Below are 12969 nucleotides of genomic sequence, written 5' to 3' on the forward strand. Positions count from 1 at the left end.
TATATATATGAGATATTTAAAAAGTTGGACAGAAGAAGATTTTATTACAAGGCTTCCACTAACCTCGGCGTTCAAATTGCTAACCAGCAGGACGGAGTTCCCGGCCCCGGAAAGGCCGGGAATCGAAATCCGCCCTGCGGCTGCCGCTGCGGCCGCTGCTGACGGGATACCCAAAGGAGCAAGAGCTCCGTGTACATTGGGGACTGAGAGGCCTGGAAAAATTAAAGCGTATTAACCAGTGAATGGAAGTGTCCACAGCACACCCTCTGCCGACTCGCCGTGGGGCTGACCCACGGGTGCTTCTTTGGAAAGGGGTTTGCGTCTCGGTGCCCCCATCCTCCCTCAACGCATTGGGCGAAAAAAAGGGGGCACAGAGGCTCTCCAGTTCCGGCATTTGCGCTCTCGGGCTACTGGCAAGAGTTTGGGGGGGGAGTAAGGAAAGACAATTTTTTCTCTCTCCTTGGGTGCTGCTTGGGGGGGGGGGGCAACCAGACAAGCTCTAGGTGTGCCTGGTTTTCGAACCGGATCTGGCAACATTCCACAGGCTTATCTAAAGCAAATAAATAAATAAATAAAATTCCACCACTGGGGAGAAAAGCAGGGGAAAGGGGAGGGGGGGGAAACACACACACAAAAGCTGTGCATTCCTAAGGGATCTTTTCCACCAATGCATGCCTGAAAGTGCCTCATTCCGTCGGATCATGCACATACCAAACCACAGCTGTGTGCATTCCAGGCATTTAAAATATATATATATATGTGCACATATATTCTACAAGGGTTTCGTTTTCAGAAGGGCGCCTTTCAAAAGCAGGCACCTGAATGCCGGCTTGTTTGAAATGCCCCCTTGCGTGTTACCACTCGTCAAAATTCCTCGCTCGAAACACCGAATGGCACGTTTTACCTCTTGTACGCCACAGCAGACAGATAAAGAGAGGAGGGGGGCTGGTTCTGCTGTTTTTCCATGGGATTATTACACCACGGGCAGTTGAGAGACGGGCACAGGGGCCGAGCATTATCAATATATGCGCCCGGACACACGAACCCCCGCCCCCCACCGACTGCTGTTATGTGCAGCAAGCTTCAGAAACAAAAAGAACCTCACCCTAGATTGCTATAGGGAGGCCTGCCTAGACACTTACACCTACTGCTACTGGGGTCCTTACCCCCCAAAAGCAGCAGTAAATCTCAGGACGGTCTTGTGACCCTTCCCACCCTCCAAAACTCTCCCCTCGATAACCCTGTAAAGTGCTTCGTCCAAACTTCCTTCGGCCAAATATCTGTTTGCTGCCGAAACCGTGCAACCTGTACAAAAGCCGAACCCTTAGCGGTTGGCAGAGTACGGGCAGGATCGTACCCACAAGGACGCTGGCATGCTTGGGGGAATCTCCCAGATTCTGCAAGCGGTACAAAAAGGACTTTGGGGAAATAGATGGGAGCCCCTGGCTATGGAATGCTGAGCATCTGTTGGGGAAATACAGATTTTTTTGGGGGGGTATCCTGGAATATGCTAGCTGGCACCCCTAAAAAGGAACACCCCATGCCACAGCATTTTGCCCTGGCTTCCCCCTGGAGCTTCCTTAGTTTGTGTTGAGCGTCATTCTAGCTATCTCTCCTTGCTCATTTTGGATGCCAGCTTAAGTATTCACTGGGCTTAAGTCTTCACTTCTGCACGGCTCCTACCTACCTCCTCTTTGTGAGATCAGTGTTGGGACATAGAAAGAGAGGAAACCAGCACTAATAACCAAAGAGGAAATTTGTCCCATGGGGATCTTCAAGGATGACAATTAAGTGTAACCGGATTGGAGTGGAAGCGTTAAGTTTTTTTTAAAAAAACAACAACAACGCCAGGGGCTCAAATGCTGAAGCCCCGAGGTCTGCCTAACGCAGATTATGCTCAAGGACTTTGTAATCTCTTCCTTTCCTCAGCTCCCCATACGGGTCGCCCCATATCTGCTGCCTGCGTTTTGGACTCTTACAGACCGCAAGGGCGAAGGGGAAGGAGCTGGCGGCGTCCGTACGGCAGAACCGTGCGAGTGGCGTTTGGGAAAAGGCAGCAACCTTGAGAAGGAACAGTACCTGCAGCTTGAGGAATCGCAAAAGCGGGCGGGAAGCCGGCCCCTGTGTAAGGATTGGCAGAAATAATCCCCGGAGCACCTACAAAAATAAAAAAAAAGAAACAAGGGGACCTGTTATTTAGATTTGGTACGGATGCGTGCATTAGAAAGGGGCGGCAAGAATGATATCGCAGCATTACAAAGCAGCATTCTGTAAGTGTCATGCAAGCTCAAGGGGGAAACTGCTCCCCCATCAGTTCTGAGTGCCTTCCTTGGGAGATCCAACAAAACGAACCTTGTCTCAAGAGGGCCAGAGGTTAGCCACCCCTGCTGTAAAACACTCAAAGGCATCTTCATGAGGGGGAACAGAAAGGGCCCTTTGGTTGCTTCTAGACAGTTGTATTTGCTGTCTTGTGGTGGGGATCCTTCATCTAGTAGTGGTGCCTTTTTACCACTCCCCCCCCCCTTTGCTAGTTCTCAGATGGCAGAAGCTAAGCTACGTGTGCTTAGGTAGCACAGGAAAACAACAGTTTGCAACTCTCTCTCTCTTGCACTGAGCATAGCCACAACTTTACTTATATAAATAAGGCACATACATGGAGTTTTAATTACAGTCGTACCCTGGAAGTCGAACAGAATCCATTCGACTTCCAAAAGCACAGCTTCTGATTGGCTGCAGGAAGCTCCTGCAGCCAATCGGAAGCCCCGCCAGACGTTTGGCTTCCAAAAATAGTTTGCAAACCAGAAAAGTCACTTCTGGGTTTGCGGCGTTCGGGAGCCAAAACGTTTGAGAACTAAGCTGTTCGAAAACCAAGGTACGACTGTATTCCTAGATTCCTAGTGTCAAAATTAAAGGGCGTTTCGCATTAAAGGGTCATGCTTCCTACAAGGTCTTTTTTGTTGGCTACCATGAGATTAGGATACTGGACAAATCCAGCAGGAGTCGACTCTTCCAAGCCGGACACGGAAAGGGGACTTGCAGCAATAGTCACTTTTCATGCTTTGCTATGGCGATGACTCTGTTCAACCACCCTGCAAGGTAGGACAATTACTACTGCTGCTAAGACACGCAGGGAGAAAAGGGCTGGAGTTGAGAGCAGCTTTCCCAGCCTCTGAATCTACAGCTAAGGGGAGATTTGGAAAACTCTTCCCAGTTCATAGCACGTGCCCTAAGCCAATCCCCACACACCCCATCACACACCCCAACCCGCCCCTCACCGAAAGCAGCTGCCATGGTCTGGTCGAGGGAGGGCTGGCTGTCTCCAGAAGGCAGATCTGGCCGGGTATAGTCCCTGCTCTTGTCGTTGTTGTACTTCACGTTGAGGCTGGTGAGCTTTGAGAAGTCAATGCGGAGTGTGCAGCAAGCGTTGTAGATGTTTTGTCCGTCGAGAGACTGCCGGGGGGGGGGGGGACGAGACGAGAGGGAGAGATAAAGAGCACGGGTTAGGTTCAAGCCAACCAGGGTGGCTTCAGGAAAAGACCGCCACTTGTCCAGGACGCGAAACTTGGGGAAATAATCGAAAGCGAATGCCTGAGGAGCGCATTTGCACTCTCTGTAAAGCAGTGCTTGAGTACATCCCCTTGTCCCCGATGAGGAATTATCCTTGCTAGGTCTCTCTGGGTAGATGATTAGGGAAAAAAGAAACACACCTTTGCAAGGTGGGAGCCCAACTTCATAGCCTGCATCTCTCCCAAAAGACTATGTGCTGTGTGCGAAATGATGAGGCCATTTCCCCCTTCATTCCGTTTTCAACTGAAACCGTAACATTCCACGTCTCATTTACAAATTTGCCTGTGCCATTTAGACCTCTTATCTCCGCCTCTTATAGGTAACTTAGCCGCCACCAGCATCCTGCAGGCTTGCAGTTCACACAAACATATATACATATGCAGAAATCAATGCCTTATCTTTGGCCGGTCCCCATGTTTGCTTCCAGATGGATAGAAGCACAACGGCCCAAGTTTGCTATTAAGATAAAATGACACCGATTCTAAAAAACAAAAGTGATTTATAGTTTCTGAATTTGCATGCGGTCTGTTGAAAACATCTGGTGCGCGTTTTAGTTGCCAATTCAGACCTCGCAATCGACTAAACCTTGGCTCCATGAACCCTTCTTTAACGGGATGCCCGGATTGGGCGAAGCAGCTAGCCAGGGCTCCCAACCTCCTGCCTGCCAATTCAAACTTCATAGAGCTCTTCTCTGGAGACGCAGCGGCGTCTAAGACTGTGCCTGCAACATCTGTGGTGCTGTTGCTAGCATCTGTGCATCTCGAGAGACAACGGAGTGTACCTAGTGACCTCCCCCAGTGTAGTGGGCTGACCAGACAACAAGACCCCCCCCCTTGGCCTCGCTGATGTGGTCCAAAGGAAAGCAGAGCAGGACATTTGTCACTGGCTTGGCTGCAGAAGGAGCCTGAAGGCAGCGTACAAGGCACCGTCCGGACTCCACTCCAGATTTGTGTGTAGTTTACTCCCGGAGCATTTCCGAAGGCAGCGGAGGTTTAAGATAAGCATTCTCCCCCTCCAAGATGGCCTGCCTTCCCAGATTGACAAGCCCCACCTGCCCCTCACTTCCCTCCTGGCCAACTCCCAAGAAACTGCAATCTACTCTCAGAGTTAAAGACTGGCAGTGATCTACCCCCTTTTTTGGGGTTCAGGGCAAAAATGTTGAACTTTTTTTAGGGGAGTCAAACTTGTTGAGCTTCACTGGGGGGCAGTCGGTGATCAACCACAGACGTCCAGCGATCTACCGGTAGATCACAATCTACCTGTTGAACGTGCCTGCTCTACAGCATGTGCAGAAACCGCCTTCTTGCCTGTTGGGCCCACTCTTGGTCTTCTCTGCTCACTCCTCCAGAGCCTGTCTTCGCATGCAGGGGAAGCCCCTAACTCACCGAGGGTTTAAGACCCAATCAGCTCCCCTCATCTGGTTCAGCTGGCCAGTCAAAGCTATTCCCTGGGTGTGGCCGGTTGCATGCTGACAGCTTCCAGGAGCCACGGGTGAGAGCATCCATGCTGCATGCTTTACTCTGCTTCTTCTGAACATGCTTTCCCTTGTGTTGTGGCAGATTCAAGACCGGAAGGAACCGCACAGAGCAGGACTCACCAATTTGGCGTGCTGGGCGCTCATCGGGTCCGCATACTGCAACAGCGCCTGGAACTGGTTGTTCTTTGTGAAGGTGATTATTTTCAGCACGGTGCCAAACTTGGAGAAAATCTGTGCGGGTGCAAAACAGAAAGTTGCCTAAGTAACTCGGGAAGCTGCGTTTTTCATCAGAGACTGAAACTCCCCATTTTGAAAGGGGAAAAGCATGAAAGCAACACAGCAGGAAGGCCGCAGCTGCTATGGATCTGCCAATTTGCCCAAGGCGCTTATTAAGTTTCATAGCAGAAAAGAAAAAAAAATGTAAGGAAAGCTCTCCCAATTTGCCTCACCAGGCAGATCAGAGGCCCCAAAGCCCCAGATTGAGCCTGGCAACTCTAGAGGGCAGCAGAGGCGTGTTGTAGGGAAACCTACAAATCTTTCTGCTTCTGGAGTGTAGTGCCTCTGCCCGGGCATTTCCTCCAGCGCTTATAGTGTCTACAGTGAACAGCTGGAGGCTGGGCTCTGTAGCAAGGGCAGGAAATGCAGAGCACGTCACCCACAGAGGCTTTTGTGACTTTTTAAAACAAGAGGACCACCCAGAGCAGGAAGAGACCTAATGGCAAATGGGGCCAGGGAAAGGAAAGGGGGGTGAGTCGTTTCCCATCTGACAGGAAAGGGAGTTTTTGCATATAAGCAATGTCAAGTGCGTGCAGCTGAGATGGGAGCCCTTTGCACCCTATCTGGGAGAGCTGAGCGAAGAAGCCAAACTTTGCGCAAGGAGTTATTGCGTCACAAGCAGCTTCAAGCACGGTTAACTTTTGAAAACGCGTTTCGACCTTCAGACTGGCGCTTTCAGAAGCCTACACCTTGCTTCCCCCCCCCCAAAAAAGACACAGCCAGAGAATGCAAGCTCAACTCCCTCTGTTCTGTGTCCTGAAAAGAAAGCAGAACTCTAGGACTTTGCACCCAGCGTTAGTCGCAAAAAATCAGCTGAAATTAAAGGGCACGCCTTACTTAGGCTCGTACACGTCAACGGGCCTCGTTGGAGACAAATTTAGTTGGGTGCCAGGCTCATGCGGTCATGCACAGGCCTCTACGCAGATAGCAAGACTTGCAGGCCATGGGAAACAGGCCCACAAACAAAAACTCAAAAGTGGGCAGACAAAAAAAGAGCTTTCTTCGCCCCGCAGCCACATTTTCTCTTCAACTCTCTTCCCTTGTGAGCCCCTACATGGCCAGAACACCAGGTGATCTTTTGGCCAGCAACCATCTAAGCCTATTTCATATGAGCTGTCGGGAGGAATTTTTTTAAACCCCGGAATCTCTCACCTGATGCAGGACATCCAGGGTGACGGGATAAAAGAGGTTTTCCACAATGATCCTCAGGACCGGGCTCTGCCCAGCCATGGCCATCCCAGCATCCACAGCTGCAGCGGTGGCAGACAGCGCGAGGTTCCCGGACTGCACGGAGTTCACCGCTTGCAGGGCTGCCTGAGCGCGCTGTGGAGCCAAACGTTTTCAGTACGTTAATAAGCAGAGAGGTGGAAAGAGAAAGATGCGAGCGCTCACTCGGCTTCAGAATCATGTTGCGCCCCCTGTTGAACAGGACACTGAATGACAGACAGACATGCAGGTGGGCCTTGGGAATCTGGCATTTAGCCTGAAGAGAGGAGCGGGGACGATGACAAAGATGTTTTCCTCATCCTGTACACAAAAGGACAGGGACCCTGCAGCACTCGAGATGCTGTTAAGACTCCCAGGAGCCAGCCAATGGCGCGGCTGACGCGAGCTGAAGTCCAAGCAACACCTGGAGGGCCACAGGTTCCCCTGCCCTGCTGCACGTTGAGTGCGAACTCTTCCAACAGCCACAGGTAAGACATTAACACCATCTATTTGTAATTCATTGAAACCGACGGCTTCCAGGGTCGGCATGCCCTGCTGCAACCAGAATGGAACATGCACGTTTATACACTTTACCATGTTGTGAGCCACAGAAAAATAAGCGAGACCTCAGTTCAAGTGTGGGTTCGATTCAGCTAGGTTTCACTGAAATTAATGACTGCAACTAACTTAGGTGCATTAATTTAAATGGGTAAACGTATTGTTGGACAGAATCCTTTGCTTCCATTATAAACTCACTAGGTCACCCTAGGCAAGCTACTTTCAGCTATATTATACCATTTCTGTATTTAGGTAGGAGTGCAATGTTGATCTAACCTACAGGGTTTTTTTTGTAATGCAATGTGGTGGGTTTTGAGCACCCTACAACACTAGAAAATGTGAAGGAGCATCATGAAATGATAGGTAAGGTTAAAAAAAAGGTAAAGGACCCCTGGATGGTTAAGTCCAGTCAAAGGCGACTATGGGGCTGTGGCGCTCATCTCGCTTTCAGGCCGAGGGAGCCGGTGTTTGTCCACGGACAGCTTTCTGGGTCATGTGGCCAGCAGGACTAAGCGCTTCTGGCACAACAGGACACTGTGGTTGGAAACCAGAGTGCACGGAAACGCCATTTACCTCCCCCCTGCAGTGGTACCCATTTATCTACTTGCACTGGCGGCTTTCGAACTGCTAGGTTGGCAAGAGCTGGGACAAAGCAATGGGAGCACACTCTGTCGTACGCATTTGAACCGCCGACCTTCCGATCGGCAAGCCCAAGAGGCTCCGTGGTTTACACCACAGCGCCACCTGCGTCCCTGCTAGGTAAGGACTTCAATCTGATCCAGAGTGAGTATTCTTAGTACACTCTTCCCTGCCTTACTTTACTTCACTGGGCTACAAAAATCATGTACACCTCTTCTCAGCAACGCAGCCGTCGTCTCTTTCCTCGGCAAATTTAAATACAGCCGAGGACACAGAACATTACCCCAAAGCCCACCGTTGCTTGAACTCCCTGCTCACCGCCTGGTTTGGAGAGTTGTCCGTCTTCAGCTCTTTGTGGTGGAGAACTGGATGTAGATGGCCTGGCTCCGAAGGACAGGAGTTACTGTGGTGTAGTAGCTAACCATGGTGTTAGCTGCTTCCTCCGTGTTCATTTCTATGAAAGCCTAATTGAGATCGACAGATGTAAAACACGTGCTGCATCAGCCTTAAGTAATCTTAGCCCAAAGGATGCAGTCAGGTTTCTGAACAAGTCATTCCTTCATACAGACAGAGCCCTTAAATACCAAATCACAATCTACTCTAATTTGGGCATATTTAAAGGGACATTAAAGTTGTGTTTTTTTTAAGGACCTGGTAGGCCTCATAGCCGTCCTACTTTCAGCAGTGCTTTCTGACTTGAGGCAGCTGTTGTAATCTCTGATTCAAGTAGAACTTCGAGACCCAGCAATTAGGATCCAGTTGCCATCAATTGACAAGAAAGATCCCTAACCCGTTTTTTTAAATGAGTGAGGATAGTGGCAGGTTAGTCTTCAACCAAAAAATGAAGCGAGGTCCACAGGCTGCATGTGGCTACCATTACCATTGCCTTTGCAAATCGTGTCTGAATTAAGCATGAGCCAAAAAAAAAAAAGGCACCCAGGCATCATGAGGTAGCCTCGCACAGCTGCTGCCTCCAAGCCCAGCCTCCACCTCAGCGCTCTCCTTCCTGATCTGCCCTCTTCCACAACCAGCAATGCATAGCTTTTATTATTTATAAATTGCTCTTCAGCGTTTCCATTTTCTGGGCAGCTTGCAAAACCAACCCGGTGGGCGAGAGCATTTACGTGAGCCTAGGCAAGACATTTTACCCAAGAGCTTCAAACTAGGGACGTCAACAACTAAGCAAACAACTTATACATGCAAGGGATGTGACTGACTTCCAGTCCCAAGGAAGTCAATACAGTCTCTTATCGAGTATCTCAAATTATCAGGTTACTGTTTGCCACTCACGGGAGAGAAAACCACAAGCCTGGGTTCAGACATAATGTTAAGCTAAGCCATAGCTTAGCCCCAGGTAAAAGGACTAGAGTAAAGAGTGCTGTGGCCAAGATTTTTGCTCCGAGAATCTGCATGTCTGCTCATTCCCTAGGCTATTATGCCTTCCACTTTACAGCCAGTTGAAACTTGGTGGCCTGCATTTGAAACTAGCTCCTTTATGTTAACCCAACCGGAATACGGTCCCTAAAATTGATATAAGCCCGTTTCTAGGCCTGCTTAGGAAGGAAAATGCCGGCCATCTACGCAAACGGTTTCACTCCTCCAAGCAGCTGCAAATCAAGCTATCGATTTGAAGGCTGAAACTGAAGCTTCTGCAGCTGAAAGTAAAGACTCCTATGGCGCAAGCTAATCACTTCTGCCCAAGTTAAATGGCTCCACGTGCACATACATACCTGATTCTTCCCTTTCAACATCAGTAGGTTAGTGACCTTGCCAAAAGGCAGCCCCAAGGAAATCACTTCGGCTTCCGTGACGTCACTGGGCAGCTTGCGGATGTGGATCACTCGCGACGGGATTCCTGCAGTTCTGCTGTCACCTTTGAACTTCTTGCTGTCGTTTCCATTGGCTGGAAGAGAGATCCGGCAGGGGCACGTTAGGTCTGGGGCAGTCCCTGGCAATTTCCTCGCCCATGGCAGTCAGATTGAGGAGTCGGGAAATGATGTCACTTCCTAGCCAGTTTATAACACTTTTCCGGTCACCATTTAGACCAGTGTGTATTAGAACCAGACTGCCCCAGTGGCTGTCTAGTATGGCTAGCTACTCCAGCAAGGCTGGGCAACGTAAGCATAAAGTTTAGCAGGCACACCAAGAGTAATCCAAGGAGGCCCTACCTCCTCTGGGGCTAAAAGGTAGTAAGTGAGCACAGGAGACACCTCTGAGACTTTCAGAGCTATTACACTGATGCTGTGGCCATGCAAAACTGCCCCACCCAACCCCCAGTTTAAGCCAACCCCTAGAACTCCACCCACCGCATGGGTTGAGCGTAGCTTCTTGCTGGCAGAAGCGATATAACCAGTGCAGCCAGTTGTGCCTTTGAAGATGGCTGTGCACAGCCTGAGAAACGTGCAAGCCAGCTGGTTACACAACCAGGAAAAACTTTTATGAATCCTTTCATATCTTCGCGTTCTTAAAACGCACAGCTAGCCTGCATTGTGACCCCTTCCCCTTCCAAATGCAGCTAGAAGAGGGGACTTGCTCAGCGGTGGACGCCACATTGCAGAGATGATACAATCTGGACTGACTGTGGCTCATGTAAATTTCAATTGCCTGCCATGCAGATTAGTTGCCAGAGGCCTGACAAATGCCAAATTAGGTTTGGTGGACTAGCAAACTCCTTGTGCTAACCGGCTTGGAGGCTACTCGAAACAGTGTCCCTAGGACATGGCATATTCCCCTAAGCCCCTGCTGTGACATCTAACATAGTGCCACGGTATGCTTCTTGCAAATGGCAGTGTTCGCACCAGTGTCAGGAATGAACGACGTGGCGCGTGTGGTTCTGCACATCACAGCAGTGGGTGGGAGAAGGACGCCTCTTTTCAAGTTGGCTCTGTGCTCTCAGCAACTTGCGGCGGCCAATCCTTTTAAAATTCCCACCCTTGCAAATGTGATGCGGTCACCGAAATGGGATTTTAAAGCAACACTGAGATCCTGAAATTTGCTACGGTAAATTTGGGCCCGTGGAGTGCCAAGAAGGGCTTTTGAGTTGCACCCTTGCAACGCTACGCCGACTGGCTAACCACAAACTTTAACCGCTTCGCTAAGGCTTTCAAATCCACAGGCGACCTGCCCAGAAGCCTAAGGACACAGAGCGGGACAGTGGGAAAGCAATAATACAAGGAAAGGAAGCTTCTGTTTAAAACCGAGGCCTCGTGGTCTGCCAGCTGGTTTGCCAAACGCCAGCGCAACAAGCATCGACGGCTTCTGCAAAATGCTCAGGCAAGTGTTCCAACACGCCACTGAATACTCTTCTACACTCATCTGACATTCAAATACTGCATGGGAGTTTTAATGTTAAAGAGGTGGGGGCTCAGAGTCAGTCGTGACTGTGGGCGCAACAGTGAGGGGCCAACAGAAAAAAGGCCAGGATCAAAAGCCAGCTCACCCCCGAATAAAGAGGCATCATTCAGTTCCCAGCTGTCAAGAAGCACCCTGTGTAGTGATCCTAGCAGCATGCCTGAAACAGCAGACCCAAAAAAACAGACCCCTTGTTAAACGCCAAAATATCAGGGTGTTTTGAAATGTATGCTTTGCAATCTTATCTCCTGCTGGTAACTGTCCTCTGCCCTTACCTGTGCGGGACGCTTTGCTAGTATAAACACATCTTTAATGAGATGCTCCGGGGCAGGTTAAGTCAAGGAATTCATTCTGGGGGTTGAAGGGGGGGAGGCTGCATGTCTGTTTAAACTCGTACAGTAAATCTAACAAGGCAGCAAAGGTTCCTTCCTCGGGGGCAGGGCTGCTCCTTTAATCTTTTCAAGGTGAATGAAGGAATAAGCATATGGGGGTGGGTGGGAGGGGGAATATAAGGAAGAGGGCTAACTTTCGCTGACAACTGGGCCCTTCAAGTAAGCGCTGGACTCCTCGGGCTAGCAATGTTTACCTGCAGAAGCAGAGTTGCTGCTCATGATAAAAGGTCCGTTAGTGACACAAGTAGAGAAAAGTTCGTCAGATCCCCGCTGGAAGAGAAAGAGAGAAGGAGAAAAAAAAAAAAAGGTAAGTTGACAGCACTTTTCTAAATTCTACACAGTAACTGCGAGAACAGGAGGACAACCCAGAGCTGAAGTGGTAGAGAAACCGAGCAGAAGGGCGGGGAAAGGGGGGAGCTTGGATTTCCAAGCCCTTGCCCTTCTTTCAACCACATGAAACGGAATCAGCAGAAGTCTGACGTTAAGAAACCTAGTAAGTAAAAGGGCAGAGCTACCCTGGTAAGTTCGCCTAACCAAGGGTAAAGCTTATTTTCTCAAAGGCAGCTTGCTATCCTTGCAGTTACAATATGTTGGACACCTCCTCAGACACGGTCAAGGCAAGGAAAGGCTATGAAGGCAGACTTGAAAGCCTATCCACACCATTTTAATGTGCTGCTGAACAGGTTGAAGTTGTGAAGTTGAAGAACACTCAACCAAACCTACCCAAATGGAGAACACACTTGCCACTGCAAGCAGCTGTTTGGAGGATTTGCTCACCCTCAAGCAGATAAGCCCTTCTTGCTGGCACTTTTATGTTTCTCGAAAACCTACCGTCGGCCTCCAAACATTCAGTGTATATGGTAACTAAGCACACACCCCAGAACAAGAAGCATGAATGCTACAGACGCACACTCTTCACAGCGCGCAAAAACTCACAAGGCAGGAGGGCATGGATTTGCTTCTCCACAACTGTGAAATGATCCCAATGAGACACTGAATCGGTTTGTGGCCAAACTGGCTCTGCAGTTAGAGCAGTCTTCTGCAATCTGGTGGCCTCTGGATGGCTTACGAATCCCCATTAGCCCCGGCTAACATGGCTGTGTCGTAGTCCAAACAACATGGAGGGCACCAGCTTGGGCAGGCATAGGCAAACTCGGCACTCCAGGTGTTTTGGGACTACAACTCCCATGATCCCTAGCTAACAGGACCAGTGGTCAGGGATGGTGGGAATTGTAGTCCCAAAACGTCTGGAGGGCCGAGTTTGCCTATGCCTGAGCTTGGGGAAAGTAGTTAAGAGCACTGACACTTTTGACCAGAGCAGTTCATAACCAGCAAATAGTCGTACCTTGGTTGTCAAATGCCTTGGTAATTGGGACGTTTTGGCCCCCAAACGCTGCAAACGCGGAAGCGAGTGTTCCAGTTTGTGAACACTTTTTGGAAACAGAAACGCCCGACACGGCTTCTGATTGAGTGCAGAAAGCTCCTGCAGCCAATCAGAAGCTG

General features: G+C 49.8%; 1 protein-coding gene across 1 annotated transcript in view; it reads right to left on the reverse strand.

The window, feature by feature from the left end:
* LOC117039747 (polypyrimidine tract-binding protein 1-like) overlaps positions 1 to 12969 on the reverse strand; it is a gene marked incomplete at its 3' end in the record, with an annotated part of 28356 nt that continues 15387 nt past the window's right edge. The window contains 10 exon segments of the mRNA XM_033136930.1: positions 1 to 212; positions 2080 to 2157; positions 3276 to 3450; positions 5165 to 5275; positions 6473 to 6643; positions 8042 to 8082; positions 8085 to 8187; positions 9454 to 9626; positions 11163 to 11234; positions 11661 to 11736. Of these exon segments, the coding sequence (XP_032992821.1) occupies positions 1 to 212; positions 2080 to 2157; positions 3276 to 3450; positions 5165 to 5275; positions 6473 to 6643; positions 8042 to 8082; positions 8085 to 8187; positions 9454 to 9626; positions 11163 to 11234; positions 11661 to 11736 (1212 nt within the window).

The sequence above is a fragment of the Lacerta agilis genome, chromosome 18 (assembly GCF_009819535.1).
Source record: "Lacerta agilis isolate rLacAgi1 chromosome 18, rLacAgi1.pri, whole genome shotgun sequence".
NCBI lineage: Eukaryota > Metazoa > Chordata > Lepidosauria > Squamata > Lacertidae > Lacerta > Lacerta agilis.